General features: G+C 44.4%; 1 protein-coding gene across 1 annotated transcript in view; it reads left to right on the top strand.

Moving 5' to 3' along the window:
* The window catches only part of tspan9a (tetraspanin 9a), a gene marked incomplete at its 3' end in the record, with an annotated part of 65,491 nt that extends 38,056 nt beyond the window's left edge, over positions 1–27,435 (top strand). The window contains exons 2-7 of the mRNA XM_083973170.1: positions 10,101–10,292; positions 13,410–13,484; positions 21,798–21,899; positions 22,193–22,324; positions 23,961–24,044; positions 27,364–27,435. Coding sequence (XP_083829296.1) covers positions 10,101–10,292; positions 13,410–13,484; positions 21,798–21,899; positions 22,193–22,324; positions 23,961–24,044; positions 27,364–27,435 — 657 coding nt within the window. The remainder of the gene's footprint in view (positions 1–10,100; positions 10,293–13,409; positions 13,485–21,797; positions 21,900–22,192; positions 22,325–23,960; positions 24,045–27,363) is intronic.

Below are 27,435 nucleotides of genomic sequence, written 5' to 3' on the forward strand. Positions count from 1 at the left end.
TTGATTATATGTCTTTCAATCTGAATATCCTCTTTTCTCGCTAGGCATCCGCCCGGTGCTCTGGTTTTCACTTAAGCGGATGTGCATATTTTGCGTCTTCATCTTCCTTCTCTCTCCCTTCGGGGATGCATAATGCCTCACATTGCATAACAGGAGTGTTCCCATTCACAGTGCTGCTGCTGCTGCTGCTGCTGCTGCTGCTCCAGGAATAAACATATGCTTAGATGTTCACAGTTTTACTCTTATGCATTTGTTAAAAATTTGTTCCACCCCTCTGCAAACCATCTCAAAGCACCAACAGTGAATAGACAGCGCATGTTTTTTTGTTTTTGTGTAGTTTTTTTTTAACCGATACAGACTTCTCCCCACGCCTTGATATTAGGTTTGGATTCCAGCCACCACACACCCGTTAGCAAATACAATCCCTCTTGTTCATTAGTGGTGTTAGTAAGCCTTTTTTTTTTACATTGTGGTGAAATGTTACAGGTCGTGTGCTTGCGCCAGTGTCTCTAATGGATTCTGTGTTGTTCCCAGCAGCAGCAGCAGCAACAGGTCAGGCTGCACAGTGCTCAGACCATCCCTTACAGCAAGGCTACACACCCACACTGTGTTTTTTTACAAGTGAAATGAGATGATAAATCCAACACATCTCATCTCACACACACACATCTGCATGCACACACAGGCACAATAACACACGTGCAATTACAGTCAGTTCCCCTCCCTCCGATCAGCTCGCAGTCCCAGCAGCTTGTCTGTTTTTGCACCACAGACTGACCCTGTAGATTAAAAACCATAACAATACATTTCCGATGTCCAAGTGCTTTGCTCGTTTCCAAGGATAAATCCCAAGCCTGCTTTTTTTTCACCTCATTTGGGCCAGAAGTTGTTAAGCAGCTGAAATACACTTGTAACGATATGTTTTGCTCTTCTGGCGGTCCTCTTGAACACAGCCGGGGAAGGTCACCTCGCTTTGTGCCGCAAAGTCCCCGCGCCCATTAGGAGAAATAAATCATGCCGCGGTTGTTGATAGAGGTTGTTATTTTGTTTATGAGTTCCTGAAAAGGTTGAAGCAAGTTGAGACATTTGGATGTACTGTACTAAGCATATGGACGCCTCTGCCAGGGAGCTCTCTGTAGCAGATGCCCTCATACAAGACCATTTAGCTGTCGCCTTCTGCAGTGACACCGAGTCTTGGGCTCGTTTCGACACTGTGAGGGGGTGAGAGGGAGCAGAGAAATGTGCTGAGTGCAACACTCTGGCCTTCTCTTCTCTTACTTACAGCACACTGCAGCTACCATATCGTACATTAGGGATTTTCTCATTTCCTTTAGCCCTTTGGTCGTCTGCTGCTCCCAGGTACTGTGCGGGGGGAACAGGTCGAATGTCCAACCTGTCTAATCCACTAGTCTCTGGCCATGCTCTACCTCTGCTGAGCCAGCACGCTCATTAAGCCCTTCAACTAGTGAAACTCAATGGGATACTGTCCAACCGTCTGCCCGCCTCCGAGGATTTTCAGCATGGCTGCACTGGCAGACCAGAGTGAGATATTTATATGAGCCAAATGTTTGTGTGTGCCCCTCTACAGGCGATGCAGTTTATGTGAAGGAAAACAGCCACTCATAAAAAGGCACTGCCTTCACATAAATAGATATTTATTTATCCAAACGCGTCCACTTTTTATTGCACGCAAATGCCTCATAAGATATCTTCATAAGCACCTTGATGTCAACAGCGGGCAGGAATAGTCGCATTTAATTAGCACCGTGCGCCGGGAGCAGCTCCTCTGTTATCGGTTCTGTTTATGTATTTATATCTCATAGTTCTCATCAGAACGTGGCTGGGATTTGGTATCGATCCGAATGTCTTTACAGACTGGGGTCCTGAGCGTTGGTTGGTTGTGAGCTGAGCTGCCTGGGAGGAGATATAGTCTTAGGGCAGGGCAGCTGCCATCCATGCAGCGGCTTCACATCTGCAGCACGAAGAAGTAAAGGAGCTTTTCTTCTCTGTGGCAGTGTTTGTCTGTATTTGGACCAGCGCTTTGGTCTTTGGCTCTGTTCTTTGTACTGTGCGCTTGGCTTGCAGGCAGGCCCCAGTTCCCAGAGCATCTCTCTCTCTCTCTCTCTCCCTCTCTCTGACTGGCTGTGGCAAGCAGAGCTGCCTCACTTTCAGGCTCCAGACACGGGATGACTTTCCCCTTCCTGGTTCTCTCCTACTTGTTCTCAATGCATAATTGAAGTGCCTCTGGGTTCTCGGGGCTGATTGAAGAGTCTTGTTGGGATGGTAGAGATCTAACAGCGGAATTAGTCAGGGATGCCTAATAGTGTTTCTCCTGCTATTGTCCTGACTATCTTTCTCTCTGTGCCTCATCCTCTGAGGGCAGAGGCTGTTGTCAGGTGTGAAAGAGTGGGGATGTTTCAGCGCAGACAGCGGGGATTGCTCCGGACAGGCAGAGAAAGGCTTGTCTGTCTTTAATCCTTCCTGGCTCGATTGATTTAGGGTCACTTTGCAGTGAATGGGCCTCTCAGCTCTTCTGTGGGAGACTGGGGAGGGTGGGAGACATGACAGACCTCACATCATCGTCAGGTGCATCACTGAAGACCTCTAAATGGTGTAATTTAGGCTCCTTCTTCAAAGTGGCCAGCTAGGGCATCCAACCAGAACCAGAATTGCACCACTGCTCGACCGAGCATGTGATGGGTGGTGGGGGCTCTACCTCTGAAACATATCGGTGCAGACAAGTCATTTTGAGTCATGTGTTTACCGTACACCAACAGACGCGGTTAAGATGTTTAGACAATATGTACTTGACCCCATGGAAGCTCAGCTGTCGACAAATTAAAGTGCACATGTTCATAGAAAGATGCGTGTTGTCTTGCCGGCCGGTCTGTGAGGCAGTGTGATTTAATAGGTAAACTCTTGCATTGTATGAGACGCTGCCAGGACTCCACGGGGTGAATGAAACTTTAACCAGGCAGAAATAGCTTTTTAATCTTACACTCTGCATCTGTCTCGGCCCTTTTGAATTCATGCGGTGTTTATTCTGAGCCTGAAAGCACTGTTTCCCTCAGCCACCATCACAGACCCTGTGAATTATTTACTTGTTATACAACTCACATCGGCTGTACGCTATCCACTCGGGAACGACTAGGATGCCCCTAGGAAGCCTGAAAAGACAGGGGTGGGGAGTTTTTACTGGAAAGCTGTACACTGCCTACAGCTTAGCTTGTCTGCCATCATCAGGATAAATACTGTGTAAGAAATGTTAGTGAAACACACGGGCCTCATAATGGAGGGGAGAGAGATTCATTTCCTACTATAACTACCAAAGCTTCACTGAGAAATGTCAGTGTTAACAAGTTTGTTTTTAATCATAAATGTGTTTTTTCTTCTTCGAGCTCCTCTTGCCTCAAGTATTGGATCCAACTTAATGTTTTTAATGCTCTTAAGGAAAACAAGATTTCAATGATGGTCAATATTAAAACTCCACTTTACTACTTTGAAGGCTTGAGATATGTTTATTTTTCTTTTCTGAAGAATGTGTAGCTGGTAGAGCGTGTACAAATGTGCAGTGGTAAACACTGAGGCCTCACAGCAAGAATTGTTCTGGGTTCGATTTACCCAGCCTTGGGCCTTTATGTTTGGGGTTGTCATGTTCTTTCTGTGCCTGTCTGGGTACTAGCGCTTCCTCCCACAGTCCAAAGACAAGCACATCAGGTTATTTGGTGACACTGAAGTGCCACTCTAAAAGTGAGTCAGTCCCCATAGACACTCATGTTAAAATGTCCAGCAGCAGAAATAAACATGTTTACAGCCTTGTACAGTACAGTACAAGGAAGCCAAGCTCCTGTTTGTGACAGCTGCACAGAGGGTGATTTTATCTTAATGTATGAATCACCTGTTCAGATTTTTTTAAGGCTTAAAGGTAGAGTAGGAGATCCTGGAAAAATTGACAATTCAAAAGTCCAAGCTCCTTTCTCTCCAAAGCCACACCTCAAAAAACACAGGAACACACATTGCTTGTTCTTTTCTGCCATAACGTTGCTGCAGCTGTCTCTGTGAATTTAGCAAACTAGCATTGGCGTTCTGGTGTCGTCTTTTCCGTATCATAAGTCGTAGGTGTGCAACTAGTGCATTCGCAAGCGATTTCAGTTTGATAGACACACCATGAGCCAATTAATTTGTTTGTGGCGTTCAAAATGATTGGATGGTGTTTTTACAGGATTGTCCATTCCACAGGTGATGGACAGTTCTCATTTTTTGTGAAAAAGCATGTAATTAATTAGTTGCAATCAGGGTGTGAAGAGGATTTCAAGCAATACAGTAAAAAAAATGCTCCAGAAAAAGATTGCCTCCCCTACCTTTAAATTCATGGATAATTGCAGTATATCTTTATTAGTATTTGGCTTGAACAGTGATGCACCAAAGTCTCAGCTCCGTACACATCCCACCTCTTGCCCGTTCTTGGATCAGCCAGGAGTTCACTGGAGTATCTGGCAAGAAAGTCTGTCAATATTTATTTACAGGCTAGGCTGTATACGTGAGCACAGTAGAAGAGAAACAAACAGATTGAGGAGCTATAACCAGCTGATACTTGTCAGGATTTAAATACAATCTGATCAAAAAGTAATGATGTGGAAAAATACTATACTAGTTCTCTGTGTCATCTGGGGATCTGTTGTGTTTGCTCAAGTGTGGTCACCATGGAGGAGAGATACTGTAAAAGTGCTCATTTATCAGGGAGAAATCTAAAAAATAAAATAAAATCCTTTCTCTGACAGGCACATTCAAACAGTCTCTCTAGAGAGTCTGCTCCTAAAATGACTCCTTCTTTCACAGCATGACTCAAAAAAGACCTTTTCCACTTGCTGGGAAGAAAATACAAATAGCCTATCTTTACTTTAAAGCTTCTTCTCTCCCATTTGATGTTTACAGTTGCTTCATGGTGTCTGTTGTTCTGTGATTCTGTTTCCCTCTCGCTGTTGGCAGGCCATTTAGTACTTATATGGTAACATGAATCACAGGCTTGTGGGATCACATGGTGAAAAACTGAAAAATTCTTCTTTTATCTGAGGTGAATATCCTCTGTCTTCGTTTCACTGCAAAATCAATGCTGGCTAAAGCAGAGGATGCTGTGTGCCACAAAAAAAAAAAAAAAAAAGTTTTTTTTTTCCCCCAATAAAGAGAAAGATGGAGTTGCAGTAAAGGGCAGAGGGGATCATAAAGTGATGAAGTGACTTCATCGTGGAGTTGCACAGCCAGGTTGGCATTTCTCCCAATTTTATGGGGTTTATTGTGCTGTTATGGTGGAGGTGCTTTAATTACTGAAACAAAAGGTTAGTTTTCAGTGTGGTACAGCAGCCGATGCCTGTAGAAGATTGTTATTTCTGTATTTTTTAAAAAAAAGCAACAACAACAGACTTCTCCCGCTGACCGATTATTCACTCTCAGCTCTAAAGCCGCCAGCGAGCTGAAGCGAGAGTCTCCGAACTCCACACTTTTCGATTCGCTCACGACCACGACCACATGAGACACACACACACACGCTCTCGCTCAAACTTCACAAACTCATTCACAGAAGCGCTGAGCCCTTGTGATGAGAGCGGCCACAGATCACAGGAGCAGTTTGACCCAGACTGTCGTTCTGTTACGACAGGTCGCGACCTCTCTGAGCGCTCGGAGTGTAAAAAAGGTCAACATCCTCCAACCATCCACACACACACACACACACCCTCCTCCTCCTCCTCCCGTCTTGCAGAGATTGAAGTCTGGGTCCAGTGTCAGGCGGTGGCGGCGTGTTACCGAACCAGTTACTGCAGCAACTGATAATTCTCTGAGCCAGCCAGCCTCTCAGATGAAGGGTCGGCCTCTATTATCTTCTTCGTCTTCTCAGCCTCTATAAGCTCAATAGCTCCGTATAGCTCTCTCTCTCTCTCTCACACACACACACTTACACACACACTCCTCACGAGTGCACCCAATCTTTTCTAGCTTTAAGACCTTCTATCCCTCTCTCTCGCACACCTCACAGTTGACCTTCCTCACCTCTCCGTCCTGTGTGGAAAAAGGAGCCTGACTGTTGCTTCACACAGTATTATTGCAATTATTTTCACCCTGAGCTTGTTAAACAGTAGGAACCCCCCCCCCGCCCCCACCTCTTCATCTCATGTCTTCCAATTTCCTCCACCTTAAACCTGACATCTCTCTCCTCTGCTCTCCTCTCTGTTGGACTCCCTTTGTTTCTTTTTTTCCCCCATGTATGACATTTAGACACTGGACTCCATTCTGCCTCATCATGGAGGTGCTCTCAAAATATTACAGAATTCGTATAAAAAGGTCACATATTCTCTTTCACCCCTGCTCTTACTACTCGTCATTGATTTTTATTTCTTTTTTTAAAGAAAAACATCTCTGTATCAAGCACAATTACACACTCATCGGCCTCCCTCCCCCCTCTCCCATCTGTAGTGCTGTTAACTTTCTGAACTCAATTCAGTGTTAAGAGCAGCCAGGCTTTGTATTCCAGCCTGCTAAGGATTTCTCATTACCACGGCCGGCAGATATGTTCCTATCAGCCTCAAATATGAGCGTATAACCTTCAACGTGATAAATAGGAGGGAGGGAAGCGTCTCTGCGCGGGAGATGGACAAACAAAACATGAAGACAAAACAGCTAGTCGTGTTTTGACAGTTATTATTTTTCCCCAGTAACTAAATAAAAAATTCATATTTGAAAATGAGGACTGGTTGGATCTTGTTAACGCTGAAACAGTGGTGGGCCTGGCGAGCTGTCGCACGTCACCCTCGGTTGCTTAATGATGCGTCCGTGCCCTGCAGAGTTGCACTTACGTCGATGGAAAAGGACGGCGAAAGTAAAGTAACAACCCAAAGCTTCCATGCTGGTTGTTTCAATCATCATGGTTAATTGGTGTAGAAGCACACCGGGCGAAGCCGCACAGACCCGAGACACCGCCGGCGGATAATCTTATGTAAATCTTATGTAAACAGCGGAAAGGTTAGTAATACTGTGAGTCATTTGTATCGACTTGCAGCGTGAGTCTGCTGGTCTTAGATCAGCAAACGTCATTGCATCAGTCGATGTATTGACTTGCATCACAGACATTCAGACCACAGGATGATTGCATAAACTATTATTCCTGCAATTTCACGTTGCGAGAAAATATGGTAATAGGCCGATTTAGTCCTCCAGCCCAAACTTTAATCACAACCCCCTGAGCATCCACTGCTGTGATTGATGTAATAACAATGACTGCCTTAATAGTAATCCTCCTCCGTGATGTTTACAGGCCTCTTCAGTGTTGGAGGATCCTTTGATCCCTTTTCCTGCAGATGGTATATCAAAACATGACCGTCTTAAAATGAAAAGAAGATAAGAAGCTCAGCAGAGGGACTGGGAGGTCAAGCTCAGGCTCACACACTCTCACACACAACAAGGTCAGATAACCAATGAGATCAGAGCTCATACTGCATCAACACAGGTGTGATGACAACATGTTGTAGTGGTAGTAGTAGTAGTAGTAGTAGTAGTAGTAGCAGGGCAGAGATTAGACTGTGTAGGCTCAGATCAGACAGATTGACTGGGGGCTGGGTGGTTTCACAGCCGCTAAAGAGAGCGACACACTTGGATGAGCTCCCTTCGCTTCGGTGTTTTAACGCAATTAAGTGAAGGCATTGTAGTCCGCCCCCTCCTCTCCCCTCCCACCCCCACCTGGACTCTCGGTGTTCTCGGTAGTAAATCCACTCCACCCACCTGGCCTCTTAAACTTCATTCCTCCGCCTTCCTCCTCGAATCCTCGAATCTTCACCCTCACGCTTTATATAATCTGGCCTTCTGAGGAGTGTCAGCTGTGATTCTGTATATCAGCCACCCAATGCATAGGGACGTGACCTTTACCAGCGTTTTCCAATCGACGCTTTCATTCCCCCCGTTTTTAATCAGGATAGCGTAAACGAGCCAAAGGGTGCCTCCCAGCGCATACAGATGTCTCTGAATTATTTAGACAATGGATGATTGAAAGTCTTTCATGCACCACTGCACATCTATCTATCTATCTATCTATCTATCTATCTATCTATCTATCTATCTATCTATCTATCTATCTATCTATCTATCTATCTATCTATCTATCTATCTATCTATCTATCTATCTATCTATCTATCTATCTATCTATCTATCTGTGTGGCTTGATCCATATGTGACTAAACTAAACAAGTCTCCTTCTCTCAGAGGCTCGACATCTCTCAGACTTGTTGCACTTTGGTCTTTTGCACACACACAGTCCACCCGCCCGTTGCAGAGTGAGCGCTCTCAAACACTTCTTTCATCTATCCTCAGTCAATTATGTACGGTCGGGAATCCTTCGCTCGGCGTCCTCACCTTTAATTGCATCCAGTCTCCTCCGAGCCCTCAGGAGAGCATGTGTATCATTCATCCGATCGTCTGTGTTGCCGTGTGTATGTATTGAAGAGCTCTCATCAGTGGAGGTCAATCGGCACAAAGGTCAAAAGGTTAATGAGAGCAAGACTGCACCGCTCTGACACTCCAGAGAGAGAGAGAGAGGGGGGGTGTGGGAAATGGATTTATGTATTTGCACAGATCCTATAGGACTCATTAGACCCGAGACTTCTCTCACCACCTCATGAGGGCTCCATTTGAAACCCAAGAGTTACTATTACACATCATCACCTAACATCAACTGAGAGCCCTCTTTTGACTTCAGTGGACTTTGTAATGTACTTTAAGTGGCTTTTGTTTACCTGCGCTGCGACATAGCTGATCAGCTGGAGTCGGATGCCATTCGTCAAAGATGATGCTGCGCTTGTTTGTTGTTGTAGAAGTGCTGAAAGCGCAGCGTATTTTCAGGTTTATTATCACTCATGCCATTTGGCAGTTAAACTTTGTCATCTCTTGGAAAAGCGGGCGGCGCTGCATGCGTGCGGTTGATTAATCATTTTATTCTGAAGGAGCAAAAGGAAGCGGGTGAGATTTATCCATAAAATGATGACTGTGTGTGTATGTGTGTGTGTATACGTTTTATTTGAATGTATATCCCCGGTGTGTTTGTTTGTATGGTTGTGTACATACTGTATTTCTGACAGGCATTAAAGTGCTTCAGAGCAGCAGTGCGAAGATGAGAAAAGAAGGAGGGGGAGCAGCGTGAATAGATGCGGATAAAGGGGGGGTGTGTGTGATGATTTACCATGTTGCCTTTCCATATTTTACCTCATTTGTATTTTTTTCTCTATTCATAGCAGGATTGCTGTGGGGATGTCATTCTATTAGGTGCAGCCAAAAAATGTCACCACTTAGCTCGTAACCTATATTTCAAGCCCAAGAAGTGGGCACGTTGCATGGGCTCTTATCTCTCATAGATGGACCAACACATCAGCGGGAGGGAAATTACAGTCCGCCAGCCTAAGCCGTAAACACTAATGCATTAAAGGGGCTCGCGCATGCAGACCTCAAACACATCAGCTGGAGAGCCTGGCACGGTGACAGGAAGGAATTAGGGAATTGCTCCCTCTAGGTGAAGTTCAAGTCTACTGCGGGGAGGCTTTGGAAACTTTTCATTTTTAGGGGGTGGCGGTAATTACATCTCTGTTTGTTCTGGATTTAACGTAATCAGCTCAAATGTGCAAAAACCAGCACGGCCCAAGTCCAATTTTTTTTTTTGCTCTAATCTCTTTGCGAAGCTGTTATTGGCTTATCATAGTTGTAATTGGTGTAAACCCTCTTGTTTTTTGAGCAATGTTTGGTGATGGATGACTGTGTGGGTAATTCCCCAGGCAGTCAGAAGGAAATGGAGCCTGTTGCACTGGGGGTTTTTGGGGGGGTTAGGGATTTGTGTTAGTTTAGTGCTGACCTTGCTCTCTGTGTTACTACCCATGATGTTGAGCTTTGCCATTATAAAAAACATCTGCCAGGGGTTGAAGCTGAAAATGACCTCGGTTATTTGTCATATTTGTGTGAATAACCTTGAAAAAAAAAACTGGCGACTTCTTTTCTACTGTTTTTTTTTTTTTTTTTTTTTTTGGTTTTCTCACCTTGTCGCCTGTCTTCTCCTCCTCTTCCTTTGCAGTTATGCGGCTGTGGGCTGCTCGGCGTGGGCATCTGGCTCTCCGTGTCTCAGGGCAGCTTCGCCACCTTCTCGCCCTCATTCCCCTCACTGTCGGCTGCCAACATGGTCATTGCCATCGGTGCCATCGTCATGGTAACGGGCTTCCTCGGTTGCCTGGGTGCCATCAAGGAGAACAAGTGCCTGCTTCTGAGCGTGAGTAAAAAAACTAAAAAAACTAAAAATCTACATACCTACACCGACACACGAAGACTGGTCGCCCTGAAACTCCCCTTGGATATTGGTTTTCTCGCATGCTCTGGCATCAGTCTGACAAATATTGACAGAGATGCCTTGAGGAGAGACAGCCTGTCACATATGTGTCTGTACACCTACACACGCTGGTCTCAGGCCAGAGTGAAAAGAAGCAGCATATGCGTATTTGTGTTTGTCGTCCGTCCAGCAGCAGGAGCCTCGGCTGAGCGAGGCGACTGACAGAAGGAGTTCAATCTGTATTGTCGCAAAAAAAACCTCAAAGGGCTCAGAAAGAGAAATTAAAGCTAAGCAGTGGGATTGTCCCTCTCCCTGCAAATTAACACCAACACATTCGTGTCATTTCCACGGCTCAGATCAGATCAGAGCCCGGTGAAAGATGTGCCACTCAGACGGCCTCACTTTTGTGGCACCGGCGTTGCTGATTACTGTATGTACACACAGCAGAGTAAAGGCACTTGATAATTTCCTCCTCAATAATTGCGATGGTTCTATTATTCATCCCAAAGACGACTCCGTCTCTCGACGTACTCGCACTGTTTGGCCAAAGTTGTACAAGTGTTTTATCTTTAAGCACAAGTTAATTATAAAAGTTCACCCAGTGGAATGAGGTTTGTGCAGGAGAGAGAGAGAGAGAGAGAAAGAAAGAAAAAAAAACTTTCATGTATAGAAACTTTAAATGAGACGTAGAGTTTGGGGCTCTGGGTACTTAACATCACAAACAGCCCAATCCCTTGAAGCTCTTGCATCAGTCAAAAGCCCCACCAAATCCTCTGTATTCGACATGGCTTCCTTCACCTGCCTAACAACTGTGAAGCAGAGAGAGGAAGAGAGCAGAGTGCAGGGGGAGGGAAGGAGGGAGTAAAGGAGGGAGAGACGACTGGAATGGGAAAACACAGACTTAATAGAAAATTTGAAAAAAGTTCTGATTGTTAAGCCTCTTGCCACATCTTTGTGTGGCTGCGTTTCATTCGTGGCCATGATGATAATGCCGTTCAGTTGCAGAGGAGTCTCTACTCATTTTTTTTCCTTCAGTGTGTCCGTCCAATCACACCCAGGGGGGAAGAGGCTGCAGGACCCGGAAACATCAGAGTGGGTTCAGATCTGGTGGAGCAAACACATCTGAGCGTTTACCTTGACATACTATCTCTGAAGTTACTCCGTGGACAGCTCTCTCTGGATTAGTAGTAGTCAAAGCCCAGATATCCCCAGCAGTACATTTTCAGTTTCTCCTCTCGCTGCCAAAACTTGTTTACTAAGACAAATTCAAAAAAAAAAAGAAGAAAAAAATAATAATAAAAAAAAGTGGGAGAGAAAACACTCACATATCCAGCTGAAACAGCAGCTCTTTAAAACCTAAAAAGTGTGAATTGCCAGCACATAAGAACATACGCCCACAAAGCTGCATGTGCGTGTGATAACATACACACATATTCTCACACATCTCCATCGCAGCAGCTCCAGCTGTTCCTTTTAACATCCAGCAACCAGGAAAACACACCAGACCCACAATGACAGCAACAACAGCGATGCACTAAACTGGAAACCCAGATACTAAACCAACAACAAACTGTTGTGACTATTTAATTTGTACCTTGACACAATAATGGCCTCCCCCCGTCTCTTTTTAAAATGAGTTAAGAAATAATAGGGATTTTCTCAAATCTAGGTACAGTACGCGTGCCTCCTCCTGTGCTGTGAACAAGAGGTTGGTAAATATCACGCTCGAGTACAAAGAGGAGGAGAGATGATGAGATGCAAGGCTCTGTAGGAAATTAATCTTAGTAGGCATTAAAATGTCTTCCCCTCTTCTTCACACATTCACAAACCCTCCAGCGCTCAGATCCTCCCTCTTCTTTTTGTTTTGTTTTTTTACTCCCTCCGTCACTCCCGCCTCGTACTTCATCGCTCTCTTTCTCTTTTTCCTCAGCCCATTTGAAAGCTTTTTCGGTGTTGTTGTTGTATGTTATTACTGGGGAATCTGGCTTGCTGTGTATTCTACTGGCTGCCAAACTGAAACCATTAGCTCTAACTTTAGAGCAATCGCTTGACACTTTGGGAAACGCACGTATTTGTTTTCTCACTGAGAGAAGAAGAGACTAGAAGATCGATATTTCCTCACGGCTGCTCGGTAAATCTGAAGCTGCAGCCAGCAGACGGCTCAGCTCAGAGTATAGCGTTAAGATTAGAAACAAGGGGGAAAACAGAACAGCCTGGTTCCCTGCAAAGATATAAAGATTATATAATAGATTATATAGCAACTCCAAAACTACAGCTGAGTTTCAGGTGCACGTCCTCTTGTTTCATACGAGAGAAAGAACAAACATGTTCCAGCTATAAGTCATCATCGGTGTAAAACAGTGGGTAGAAGATGTCACAATTTATTTAGAGAGGTGAGGTTTAAATTCCAGATGATCAAAGAGGGTTCACGGTTGTTTAATGAGATACAACCGTGAAATAATCACCCACAAGCAACATATCTCCAAAGAGGGAGGCGTGGCCATGGCAACAGCATCACATGATGACAAATGGCTGAAGTAGAAATACTACACATGAGATGCCTAATAGACACTGGTACATAAATAAAGACAACATTCCACATGAATTACGTGTATGTAGGTTCATAAGACCTAAATGAAGAGAAGGATGATTAAGAGAGTACTAATCCATAGTCAAAAATGTCTCCATACATTAAACGTAGCTAATTCCTGGGGTAACTGAATGCAATGTTAATTAACACATCTGATATCTGCCATTCAAGCCTTTAGAAATGCAGTCATCTGACTCGCAAACCAGAGAGCAAATGAGTGTGTTTTCTCAAAATGTTTAATTATTCCTTTTTACCTAATTTGACAGTAATGAGAAGTGGAAGGTTATTACTTATTCACACGATTCATTTATTAGAGCATGTAAACTACAGTCATGTGATTACTGTTCCTCGCTTTAAACAACAGAGGCCCATATCCTCCTAGATTTATGTTTCAGTCCGTGTTCATCGGCGTATTTACTGTACTTGCTGGAGTAATTGTTAAAACAAGACTCTCTCTCTCTCTCTGACAGTTCTTCATCGTCCTGCTGATAATACTCCTGGCAGAGCTGATACTGCTCACCCTGTTCTTTGTGTACTCAGATAAGGTAAGTTCATTTTGTTTTCCCTGTTAAGGCTTATGTTTCTTACAGTTCCAGTTAGCCTAACACTTCGCCGCAGCTTATCCAGAGTCTAGCGAGGCGTTCACTGCAGTTTGAAAGCTTGCAAACACACAAACACACACACAAGGATCACACACAACTGCACAAAGCAATAAAAGGTGTTAGAGTGATAAACATACCCATGTTTCAGCTGCTTCCGGAGGTCAGCGTGGGCTCTTTTTTTTATATTTGGCTGTTTCTCAGGGAGGAGGTTGAATGTCTTCTTTCTGCCGTTAACCCAGGGGTCAGAGGTTAGGCCCAGAAAATGGACTAATCCCAAGCAGTTGGCTCCCTGTAATTGGCCCCCATGCACATTTCCCATGACCCCTGAGCGAGGCACGAGTCAGGTGTGCGTCTGTGCGGTGACAGCAGATGATGATATGTGAAGATCAGGGGATTATTTCCAAGCAAATTCTTCTCTGAGCTCCGTCAAGTTCAACTCTCTCCACTAATGTTTCATCCTCAAGATGACAAATGTCTTGCACAGGACATGGCAATGAAGTTTTCAAGGATACAGTGGTGATAGATAAGTCTATTTATATATTCAAAGTCTCTATGTCGCCCGGCCCTCGGGATGTCGGCTAATTCTCCCTCTTTGTTCTGAGGTTATTGCTCAAACTTAGTCTCTCAGGCAGATAAAGGAATTCATTTAGCAGCCAATCCATTCTCAGATTTGGATCAGGTCTCGCAGGCAAACCCTGTCAGGAGTAAATATGTCTGTTGCCTTATCTCCAAAATATTACCGGCTTAACTTTGAATATAAAAAAATAAAAAAAATCCAAATGCTGATCCCTCCAGTGGAATTTAAATAGAGAGCCTCTTGACTTCACAGCAGGGCCTTCCCGTCACCTGTGAAGTATATAGGGGAGAGATAGCCAAGTAGGGCTGAGGATTGCTTAAATGAGAAATCTAATGAGTCCGCATTAATGAGGGAGAGGACATTAGCTGGGGGAGAACTGCCTCACTCGCATCACTTCCTGTGGAAAGCAACTGTGTTATGTGTTTGTTTCATCTCGTGTTTATCCAAGCTTCCAGCTAATGAGATATGAAACCATGATAATGCCGGTTGGCACCAAGTTTATTTCCCTTCACTGGCCTTCAAATGTCATTGCAAAGAAAGGCCATCAAAGCAAACTGTACTCTACGTTACTAGAAGTGGCTTTCTCTGACTGCTTCCAACTAAGACATCCAGGAAAATTGAAGAAGTTGTGCAAGCGCTATTACTCTGATGGCATTATATGTTAAAGTGCGTCAGGATTAGATGAAGGATAATCGGTGTCCATCACACAAGGCCTTCAGACGCTGCTTCTTATTTTTATCCTGTCTTCTTCTGGCTTGCTTCGTCCCAGTGAGATCTGATATGCTGTGTGAGGCTCCCCTCATCCTCCGCTACAGGCTGTGATCAGAGGAATCGCTAATTCACTTCCCTTATTTGATCTCATAATCACAAGGCATTTATTAACAAGTCTGGAAGACGTACAGTAGTTGGCAGCTTTTAAACGTGCATCGACAGAGGCCCGCAAAACAGATGTTTTAGTCTTTCAAATAGGTCATCTTTAAGTCATGACTTAAGTCAGTCTTCAGTCATGTCGCCTCTGTGATCCTTCAAGGTGTCAAGCTGTCAGCGAGATGTGGGGAAGAAGTGAATATTCAGTACTTTTTTTTGACTCGTTTCATTCAGTCACCTCATCTCCCCCCGTGTTCCTGCCTTTCCAGCAGTTAAACTCTCCTTAAGAGGCGCAGCTCTTTTGTCTTAATGGAGAATTGCTTTCACATCTTCTTTCGTTTTGCCGGCAGGTGCGACTTGCGTACCCCCTCTTTGCCTCCACGGCCCGGCGCTGTTAAGCTCTCTGATTAAATGCCATGTAGAGAGGCCGTGGTATAATAAAGGCTGGCCCTGCAGTTAGCAACCAGCTGACTACAGCAGATGGCTGGGCCACAAACCAGATTACAGCCATCCGTCTTTAACGCTCTGACCTCATTGTGCCTCCGTCGACCCAGCGCGCCGAGGCGAACACCGCTGAAGGTTTATTAGCTCGGAACGAGGAAGCAGAACCTGGCATGCAGAGGAGACCAGCTCTGGAGAGTGTGCATGTAGAGAGAAGGAGGAGGAGGAGGAGGAGGAGGAGGAGGAGGAGGAGGAGGAGGAGGAGGAGGAGGAGGAGGAGGAGGAGGAGGAGGAGGAGGAGGAGGAGGGAAAAAACATGCAGGGTAGAGGTGGGAGGGTGGGCGGGGGAACAAGTGGACACAGGTGAGAGAAAAGAGGAGGTGAGATATCAGCACCCAGAGAAAAAACATGAATGTGTTAGAGAAGAAATAGAGACTGACGAGTGGATCTAAATAAGGAAAATGTGACAAAAGTGAGCGGTGTCACTTTAAAGGTGATTTATGCAAGTCTGGTCGCTTTTTCCATTCATGTGCATTTGTGTTTAGCAAAGCCGGCGAGAAAGCAATTAATGGAGTGGTTGATAATGTCATATTTCATATACGATGTTACGACGTGTATATTTGTGTAGTCTTATCCATCATAAACAAGAGATTAGAGGTTTACGGGTTGCGTTTGTGCTGCGGTGCTGCTGAGACAAGATATGAGACACCGGGTCGGAGGTGCTGATCTTGCAAGGTTGGTTATCAGTCCAAGAGACCATAGGTGGAAGGCAGAGAGCCTCCATTCTCCCTGTAATAATATTTGATATTTAACCATCACAATTACTCCGAAGCTGTTTGATTAAGGTAAAAATGTAGCATATGGTAAAACGGTAAAAATCTTGCATAGTTCCTTTATTTAAAAAAAAAAGAAAAGTGAGAGAGAGACTGAAGAGTGGATCAAAAGAAGGAAAATGACAAAAGTGATGAGCGGTGTCACTTTAAAGTTGTAGAAGAGTCAGCGATCAAGGTTTAGGCTGGTTTGGAGAACAAACAACAAGGCGTACCGCCGATGTGCTGCATTTGTTTACCAGCGGAGCGACTGTATGTTCAATCTGTGGTCACGCTTTGTTTTCTAGACCAATTACAGTCCAGTGATGGGGGGTCTTTCCTCGCCTTGTCAACCGCCTCGGCCTCAGGCTACCAGAGCAACTGAGGGAATTAAGTATCCTGTTTAATGATGTGCTGTTGGGAACCTCTGACTCTGATGCTGTTTCTCTCCACATCATTTATTACACTTTGAGGGCAGTTAGCGAACACACTTGTCCAGAGCTGTGCAGCGAGCGCAACAGTGAAATACTGTTTGCTTCTGTTCTTGGGGTCACAGGAGTCAGAGGAGCTGATGATTAAAGCCCTGTCACTATACATATGATCCGATAATGAGAGAATAACGGAGCGCTTACAGAGCCACAATGGAGACAGTGTAATAAATTAGATGTGAAAAATGGAAGATTGGGCGTGTTGACCTGAGTTTATCCTTGAAGAGGGGATGTGCACTGTCACTTCGGTGTTTTGTTACTCTCTCTCAGCTGACTGGAGGTAAGCCAGAAGCGCCTCTGTGTGATCTGACAAAACAGGAAAAAGGCATTGCTTTATTTCACACAAAGCAACAGTCAAATAAGAGACCATTTTTTTCCTGGCTTATGCAGCTGTTTAAGACTTCACAGGAAGAGTCATGTTTCAAAAACGGAGGACGAGTGTGACGAGAGCGAGGGGAGTAGACAGAGCAGGAAAGGGATGTTAAAAGACTACAGTAGTCCTGCAAAGTGGAAATATGGTGGAGTAGAGTAGAGCCACAGACTTTACATAATGTGAAGGAATGCGCCTTAATCCAGCAAAGGACTGCGTGCTATTTTTTTACACACTAACTTAATATAACTATGATCAAGATGTGATTTGCTCATGAGCAAAGTATTAGACCTAAATTTAACTCTGTGGTCCAGACAGAGCTGCAGATCCGGCACAGATAACCTGCTGGTTTTCAGACAAGAGCCCAAGCTGCTTTTTCCAAGTATTTCCACATCACCCATCATGGGTATAGTATACTCATTTCCCAGTCTTCTGGTGTTGTCTTCTATTCACCACCACCGCCACATCAACAACAACAGAAACAGAAACACTTTCTGTGGAATCCATCAGCACAGACCGACACCGAGACAGGAAGCTTTTTAAAACCCATCCGTCGGCTGCACTGCTTATCCATGCAGAGCCACAGGGGCCGATCCCGGTTGACACAGGGTGAGGAGGACGAGGTACAACCTGGACAGGTCGCCAGTCTGTCATAGAGATAAGCTCACACACACACACCCAACACACACACACACACACCCCACACGCGCGATTTATAGTCTCTCCCCTCAACCTAGTGTGCCTCTCTTTGGACTCTGGGAGTAAGCTGGAGAACCTTGAGAGAGACTCCTCACAGGCGCAGGAAGATATAGTATGTATATACAAATAAAGACCAGCAGACTGTGGAAATGGTTCCTGGAGTGGAAATGTAATAAAACTGCAACATTTCAATCTTCGTCAGACACTGCAGCCTTCACAAAGAAGAGAAGTCTCTAGACAAGGTGATTGTTATCTTCGTGATGCAGCCTCAGGTTGTTGAATCAGTCTTAGGTCATCTCTCTACAGAGGAAAACACAGCTTGAAGCAGAGGTAAGAGTTCAAACTCTTGCAGCTCATCAGGAAAGAGAGTTGTATTTGAAATACAATTCATAGGAGTTTAAAAACTACTAAATGACTAAACAATAATTGGAAAATGATTATTTTAGATGAGAGGTTCTTCAGTGAGTCGTTAGAGGTCTTTTAGCCCTGCTTGTTCTCCAGTAATGTGTGGTCGGCTGCAGCCCCATGTGCACAGAAGGTACTAAAAGCTGAAATTTTTATCTTGTTAGATTTTTTTACGCACTGTATGAACCATTTGTCTTATTTCACAGATGGGCTGTTTTCGTTGTTTACTGAACCACCTGCATAATCCTTTCTTTTTTTTTAAATGAAATTATACTGCAGAGACTGTAATTCATTTGGAATTAAACACTGTAACGTTGTTTGAAGATTGTAATTGCCCAAAGTGATAAATAGCAGTTGGGCACATGTGAATGAAACTCGGCACACAAAACACTAATTGCTCTTCTATGCACCCATCATACCACCTACTGTAAGTGAACAATGCTTTTTTCCTGTGTTGTGCGAGCATCTCTAAATGCTTCACAGCATTCACCAAACAGTCATCAGAGACACCGGTTGTTTACAAGCTGTTCTCAAAGGTAATACTAATGCAGGAAAAATAAAAACAAGGGATGCTACCAGGGCAGAAATACAGTATAGTCACCTACAATGTCACAGATCTGCCCTTCGCTGTCTGAGCAAGAAAACTGGATGTGTGGTGCACACACTGAACACAGAAGCACATGACAAAAAACTGAAAAACAAAAAAAACAAAAAAAGATCAAATCCTTCACGCTTTTTGAAAATTGGAGCAGTCAGCTCGGTCATGGTTTTGTACTCCACAATATTGAGTAAGCAGTGAGGCTCAATGTGTCTGCAGTCTGCACAATGACAGGTCCCACTGTACCTGATCCCCAAGGTGTTCACATCGTGTCACCAGATCTGGGGCCGCGACTGTGACAGTGAGGAATCCTGCCACAAGAATTATTAATATCACCTCATACTGATCCCAGCACAGAGAATACACAAGTATTCCCAAGCATCTTTTTTTATCTTTATTTTCCAAGCAAAAGAAACACGCCTGGACGACTTTGGTGAAGTTGAAAAAAAAAAAAAAAAACGGAAAAAACTATCTTTATAAAGTAGCTTTAATATTTTTTTCCAACTGGATGTATCATATTATAACAGTGACAGGCGTTTATCAGACGATCCACTATCCATTACAAACACCAAATTGGATGGAAAGCCTGCTCCTCCTTCCTCCACCATGTCATCATGTGTATATATATATCTGCACATCTCCCTCCGTTTTCTTCCATCTCTCCGTGACTCTGGAGACTCCTCTCCTCTTCTCCCGCCTGTCCAAGTTCAAGCCTTGTCTGTGATCTCTGTGATGAATGCCCCGTCCCGTGTTGCTCTGGTCAGCCCCACTGAGAAACGCAAACCATCTTATCTATGTAATGGCAAGGACGAGGATGCGTCTCAGCTGCTTTTGTCGTATCGCCACACATGAGGTATATTGCATAAACGGCCCCCGTGGCAACTCTCAGGGACGAGAGATGTTGGCAAAACTTGCGGTGTCAGCTCAGTTGTTTGTGAGCAATTTCCGGTACCAGCAACACGAGTTTCAGGCGAGAAGTTAGTTTTTCCTTATCAGAAAAAAAAAAAAATAGGCTAATGCAACAAAGGATGTGTTTGTATCTGCTCCTTGCGCGCGGAGAAAATGGGTCAGAGTGTTGCATGATCAAATCCCTGTTTGTTCTGCAGTCATTTGTCTGCCTCTCGTTAGCAGTGAATCTGGATCATTAAGTTTAATTTCAGGCTCTAACAAAGACTTCCACACATGCTACAGAAGATGTGCAGAGACTTATCGGAGACTCAGACGATGATTTTTATTGTAGTGGAGGGGTTGGGGTTGGGGTTGGAGTTGGGGTGCGGGTGGGTGGGGTGGGGGGGTTGCTCTGCTCTCTAGTGGCTGTGTTAGTGCGAGGAGTCAGTAATGAGCCAGCAGCATCACATACAGATGGAGAGGAGAAGATAGAGGATTAAAACAAAGTACGAGGCAGAGATTGATGATGCCGCTCTTCATCTCATTTTCCTGCGCAAGGACAGATATGGTGGGGCCCGCAGCCCGGGGGGTGCAACACACACACACACACACACACACACACACACACACACACACACACACACACACACACACACACACACACACAGATCTTCTCTGCATCAGCAAAGTTACAGAGCGAGACAGAGGAATGTGATGCGGAATAATACTAATCATATTTCAACGGTTTTAAAATCGTGTTTTAAATCAGTTTTGTGTGATTGATGATTACTAAAGCATGTTGTTGCCAAGGAAACTTTAATTAGTGAGTAAAACTGAGTAATATAGTTTAGTACAACAAACAGCTTTGCGTGCCTTGCAGCTCAGAAGACGAGGGATTTCGATTCTGTCTTCACACCAATAAACTGATGAACCATTTAATTTAAAGCTTTATTAATTTACTTTTAGGGAAGTTTTAGTTTGTCTTTCATACAGCACAGCGCACACAGGTGGTCGGACAATATTAAAATGTATTTTATAGGAGCAGACTTCTTGAGTTTTCCTGAGGATTTTACCGAGCGGTTCCCAAACAGCGTCTCGCTCAACAGCAGTCCTGCCTCTCTGCACAGAAGAGAAAGCGGAGAATAGCTGAAAGAACTTTGTTGTGTCAGGCAGTGACAGACATGATGCCGCTTCTTTTACTGTGCGCAGATCTTTTTTTAAACTCCAGGGCACACAGTCTGAAGCCTTAAAGCTTTAACTATTAAAGTAAGTGCATTCCTTTTGTTGTGATTTAAGTTGTGTTTCTTGTGATGCCGAAGTGTTACAGGACGGTTCTGGCAGTACATGTCATTTTTCCAGTAATAATTACCCTTTAACTGAAGCGCCTCTCAATCTGTCCTGGCAGTTAGCAAATCCCCACAGGCAGAGAGAACTGCAGGAGAACTAAAGCTCTGATTTTGTATCTCATTAACACATCCAATGAGATATTAATCTCCATCAGACATGGTACAACCCCGAGCACATTGTTGGGGTTCAGTCAAGAGGAAAGTGATTTGCTAGCACTGCTGAAGGGCATGTTGAAGCTGGGAGTGTGTGTGCGTGCGTGTGTGTGTGTGTGTGTGTGTGTGTGGAGTGAAGCGACACATGACACGTGTCAGATTTGCAGTCATCATGTACAAAGTCCAAGTCACTGTTGCTGAGGTATTTTTAGATGACAAGCAGAAAGGTTACCTGTAAGCCGTGTAGTTACTGTCACATTCCACTGGTATTTTGGTATCCAGTATCCACTGTTGCTGTCGCCCATGTATTCATGCACTTCATCATAATTTGTCTGCTCATACAAAAAGGAACCCCAGGTTCAATCATACGCAGCCCACCAAAGACACTTAAAAGCTCTTCCCTGCATGGATGCCGTGGATATCACCATTATCATCTACATATGTATGAAAAAGACATTAATGGTGCAGAAAGATGAAGATAATGTGAATCCACACTCGCAAACTCTTATGCTTCAGCTGCCCTACTATAATATGAATATTATAATGAATGCTTTAACTCAATTCACAGTTGTCAGTCTGACCAAGGCCGGTGCTGCTGTGTCTTTTTGCCTCCAGGTGAGCGAGAACGCCAAAAAGGACCTGAAGGACGGCCTGGCTCTCTACAACTCGGAGAACAACATAGGCCTGCGAAACGCCTGGAACATCATCCAGGCTGAGGTAGGCAGACTCCACGCCGTGCATCGCATCAAGTATTAGCAACATTAGCATGGTTGTTAAATCAAGCAAAATGTTGTAGGGATATAAAAATGCATAGTTGTACTGAAACCTCCCAGCTAATGTATTTCCTGGCTTGCAGCTGTGGCATTAATGCAGCGTTAAAAGTCGAAACTCGCCGTTGAAGTCCATTTTGTTCCATTATTGTAGCGCTCTAATGCAAAGGACTAATTACTATTCTTGATACATTATAGCATTAAATATTGTGTATGTGTGTTTGTGTGTGGCCTTTACAGTGGAAGTGCTGCGGGGTGATAGCATACACAGACTGGCACGAGGCACTGAAGGAGACGGTAGTTCCTGACCGCTGCTGCCAGGAGCATTACCAGAACTGTGGACGCAACTCCACCAACATGTTCTGGAACAGGGTGAGTTCACTTTGTAAGATAAATGGCGACATGTTCACACAAATACACACAAACTTGAAAGGATTGGATTAGAAGACCGGCTGTAGTGGGCACAGAGCTCCTGTTTGAAGTGACAGTTGCTTTTTGGAAACTCAATCAAATGACTACGACGAGGCCCGAGACGACTGTCGGCAACAGAGACAAAACATACTACAAAGAGAAAACGGAAACGACGACAGACAGACACAAATTGACTGTAATGAAACCCCAAAATCTCTACAAAGACGCGCGGAACGATCGGAAATGCAAAAGCGCTACGACGAGGACGACGGACCAAGGCAAGCTAATGTAGGACACAAAATGACTACAAAGAGACTCGAAACAAATCACAGAACGAGATGCACAACAACTATAAAGGGTCACAAAAACGACTGCAAAGAGACACAAACCCACTACAAAGTTGAACAAAACAGACGCATAGACACAAAACCCACTACAAAGTGAGAATAAAAGGACGACAGACTTACACAAAGACAGTGAAATGACCACGAGCGACCCTATCCATGTCCTTGGAGGACATTTAGCCTTTTTTTCCAGTGTGGGTGGGGTGACATGGGGTTTCTTGAATGCACCCTTATTATCAGTTAACAGATATAACGGCGTGCAGATCATCAGCCATATCCACAAGGTCTTCTTTAAAGTCATGTTTGAAGTTTTGTTTGCATATAAACAGCTTTAAGTAATGATTATATTGCCCTAAGCCAAGCCAACACGACTGATATTAGTTCAGGATTCACAAGGGGACATAAAAATCATAAATCTTATGCATCTTTAATCTTCACTCCATCTGTTCACTGCCTGCTCTTACAGGCCTCTGTGAGTAGTTAGAGCTTTAAAGTTTTCCTCCTATTACTAGATTCTGGTCACGCTGGATTTTTTCCATTATGCATAAGACAAAAGCTTTTTTTATTATTATTTTTTTCTCAAAAAACCTTGCAGTTCACCAATCCCCTCCACCACCACCACCACCACCCCCATTACAAGTTTAATCTTGTGTTGGTCTGGCATGTGGTTTGTTAGCAGGTCCAAAGTAGGGGATTAAAAGCTGTAATATAATTGCCAAAATGAGAATAGGCAGACATTGAGCTGGCCTACAGGGAAACACACAGCACTAAAAGCTTGTGTGTGTGTGTATGTGTGTAATCCTGCCCAGAGGAGGAGAGACGGCCACACACTATAAAGTTAAGACTTACACGCTGCCTCAGCACCCACACTCAACGAGGGGGCACCACTCTGCTACTGAAGCCACCATTACATCCTTCACCCCCCACCTCCACCTCCTCCCTGCCAGTGAGTGACCTTGGGTTGAACCCATGCAGGAAGGAGAGAAAGTGCACATACATATATGCCCCATAAGTCTGAATACAGAAGTGGCCGTTCATGGGTAATTTACTTTTACTTTTAACACCTCCATCCAGTCGTTCATTCATCCGAGAGTCTTTCTCATGCATTTTTTCTGGGGGAAGCGTGAACTGGATGGATTTCTTTCTAGGTGACCAAACAGGCTGCGAGCGGCCAAGTGACACAATTCATCTGTCAACGCTGAAAATGCACATTTTCTTAGTGGAATCTTTAACGAGCTTTTGTTTCATCTCAGGGCTGCTTCGAGAAAGTGGAGGAATGGCTGGATGAAAACAAGCACCTGCTGGGAACCATAGGCATGGTCATCTTGGTAGTGCAGGTAGGAGGCAGGCTCTGTGATAAATTGTTTTTTCCCCTTCTTTCTCTCTCTCTCTCTCTCTCTCTCTCTCTCTCTGTGTTTTTTTGTTTCGTAGCCTCTCTCCCATTTATTTTGCCTCCCATTTTTCTTCTTTTGCTTTGTGTCTGGGTGAATTTGTTTGTGTCTGCCTGTCAGGCAACTTGAAAAAAACAAAAAAATACATGTGCATCCAGTGGCCTCTGCGCCACCAAACATCTCCTGAGAAACCGGTGAGGCCAGTGATCAGTGGGCGTCGTGAGCAGCACCCACACATCTTGAAATATTGAAGCCGCTGTCTTTCTGCACCCCTGATCCTGTCTGGGAGAATCAAAGCCACCTGGCTTTGTGCCAAACAGGCTGTAGTCATGTATAGGAACCATCTGAAGATAAGCAGAGTAGAGATAGTGAACGTAGAGGAGATGGTATGGAGTCACAGATTAAAGGCTTGGTTGAGAAGAAGGGATAGATATTCCTCTGGTCGTGTGGTTTCTCTTTTTGCCTTAAACTTGCTTTACATCTATCTCTCCTTGCACAGTCTCACTTTCACTTTCTTTCCAATAGTTTTTCCTCCTCCTCCTTAGGGATCGGGTCCTACAGGTGTCTTTTACTGTAGATGGAACAAAGCAAAGCACAGCAAATTTCTTTTATTTTCTCCTCAGGTTTGCACAAATGTGGCTGCTGGGCCAGTTTTTGCAGTCTGTGTTTATTTGCTCCAGACAGAATGTACAGACGTCGTCGGCTGTAGATAGCTAACGACGCATGTGGGTACAAGTGTGTACCTGTGTGTGACAGCTCAGACTCCGACTGATCTCATCACAACTCCTCTTTTTTCTGTAATCTCATCCCGTCTCTGTCTGTTTATATGAAACGTTGTAAGGTGAAGTTTTGGAGTTCAAGTTCAATTTTTTTTTTTTTAGCTTTTGCAGACTTTTTTTTATGTGCAGCACCACTGTGGGTAGTAATAGACAGCAAGGTCCTGGGTTCAGATGTAGAGGCAGCCGGTTGTAGAGTTTTTACATGTGCTGGAATGATTGCCTGTCTATACGCGCCTCTCTGATTGATTGACAGCCTGTCCAGCGTACCTTTCCCCCCTGTCTAATGGAGGCTGGTATATAGACTCCCACCGCCCAACAGGTAGATAGATGGATGGATGGATGGACGGTCGCGTCTTTGATTTACTTTGCGCTGCCTTGACCAAATGTTTTTTGCACTCGCCCCAACTTTGTATTCACTTTACACTTCATCTAAAATTCACTTCACATTCACACACAGCTCTGCTCTGTCCCGGGGTCAGACTCTCCAACAATGGCTGTCTGTGCTGCACCTTCCTCCCCTCCCTCCTTAAGTCTGTTTAATCTCTTGCACCTACCAAACCTATCTGCCTCCGCTTCACCTTCCAATCCTTATATCTCGGCTCCGACATAGTAAAAAAAATTCTGTCAGCCTAACTTCCACCTGCTGTCCTTGAAATCTTACATATTACTCACTTAATATTTCTGTTCATGCTATGTCTCAACTCCTGCACCGCATTTCCTCCTTCTCCCTTTTTCATGCTTTCTACATTATTCTTCTTGCCCCCGTCCTCTTTGCCCTCTGTGGTCCTGTCTACGGCTGTGCTCATGCATGACAAGCCTTCGCTCGGCTGATCTGTGAATCCACGGTTCGTTCAGATAGAAGTGGCCTCGCTATGAAATCTCCGTGTTGAGTTTTATAGGACCCCGCACATTCCTTGTGTCCGTAGGGGGGGGAAACGGCGCTGGAGCTTTAGTGAAAGTTCACACCCACATAGAGGGGGGGGGTGTGGGGGAGTAAAGGGGCATTGTACAGTATATTCGTCGACTTTAAATCAATATGTGTTCAAGACAAGATCACACCCTCTACTTTCATGCTCACATGCTTCTTATTCTAACTCGCTCCGACTCCGACTCTCTTCTATCTGTCTGTCTGACCCTTATCTCTTCCTCATCTGTTCATTTCTTCTCCAAACACACACACACACATGCAAACACACTTTACACATGCAGAGCACTGACAAATATCGGCTCTGTTTGGTGACTGATAAGGTCTTTGAGCAGAATTAAACACTGCAAGACCGACTCAGCTGACATTAATTTTAATGATCTCTCTCTCCTCTACACACACACTGATTCAGGTGACGGCCAGGAGAGTCGAGAAATAGACCTTGAGCTGTCAGATTAGCAGACTCGAAGACACAGTGAGAGACATTGCAAGTCTGCACTGTTACATAATGTCCAGAGGCACAAAGAAGTGGCTTATGAATGATTTAGACTTCCAGCCTGCACCAATCAGCCACACAACATTAACAGTGGTAACTGGTTTTAATGCGGAGGCTGTATTGTGTACGTGACAGGCAGTGGAAAGCCGCTGCCGATGTAACACTATCCACAATGGCTTTAGAAAGAAACCTCAGCAGTCTTTATATATTCTTAATCGTGGACGGATGATTGAGCCTTGAAGAGTCCTGCAGGACCGACTGTCACGCTGTCTCGCTCACAGACCGAATGAAGGAGACAGTTTAAACTTCCTGTGCATGTCTGAGCTGCACCGATGAGCCATATGTTAATAGCTGTGTTGGTGTTGAAGCTTTATTTTTTTATTGGTAATACCATCTCAGCTGGATAGCACTTTGTGTTTTGATTGACATTGGCATAAGGTGGCATTTTCTCTCCAGCAGCCGCCTGAATTAGGCTCAGACTGAAACTAAAGGAAGAGAATCAGCAGCTTTCCCAGGCTAATCACATACTGTAGAAATCCCCAGTGGAGCCTGTTTGCAGGAAGTCCACGTTGCCTTTTTTTTTTATTAGACTATGCACCATACAGTACTTTGCACTTTCCCTGCTATCCCAACTTTTGCCAGATAATGGTTTTAGGATCAGCCTTGTGACTGTGTTTGATGTGGGAGTATCAGGGGTAATGGAAACTTCAAAGAGATAGCTGGCTACTTTGATTTAGTGGCATCTCAATTTACTTCATTGACTTAATGCTTGTGCACGCTGTACATTTTTTCCATCACAAAGATTCCAGAGCTCGCGTTTGAAGGCCATCGGAGAGAGAGAGAGAGAAAGAAAGAGAGTGAACGAAAATGTGCTTGCGCCTCACCACAGGAATTATTGTGCATCAAAACACCAACCAGCCCAAGGCATCAACATCAAAAAAAAAAAAAAAAAAAGATCACACAGACATACACATGCAATATATATATATCATACACAGACACCAGTATATACATTGTACATATGGGTACAGACTCACTCAATCTCCTTTCTCCTCTCCTCCGCAGCTCCTGGGCATGGCGTTCTCCATGACACTGTTCCACCACATCCACAGAACGGGGAAGAAGTACGACGCTTAG

Source organism: Trachurus trachurus (assembly GCF_905171665.1).
Source record: "Trachurus trachurus genome assembly, chromosome: 6".
Classification (NCBI taxonomy): Eukaryota; Metazoa; Chordata; class Actinopteri; order Carangiformes; family Carangidae; genus Trachurus; species Trachurus trachurus.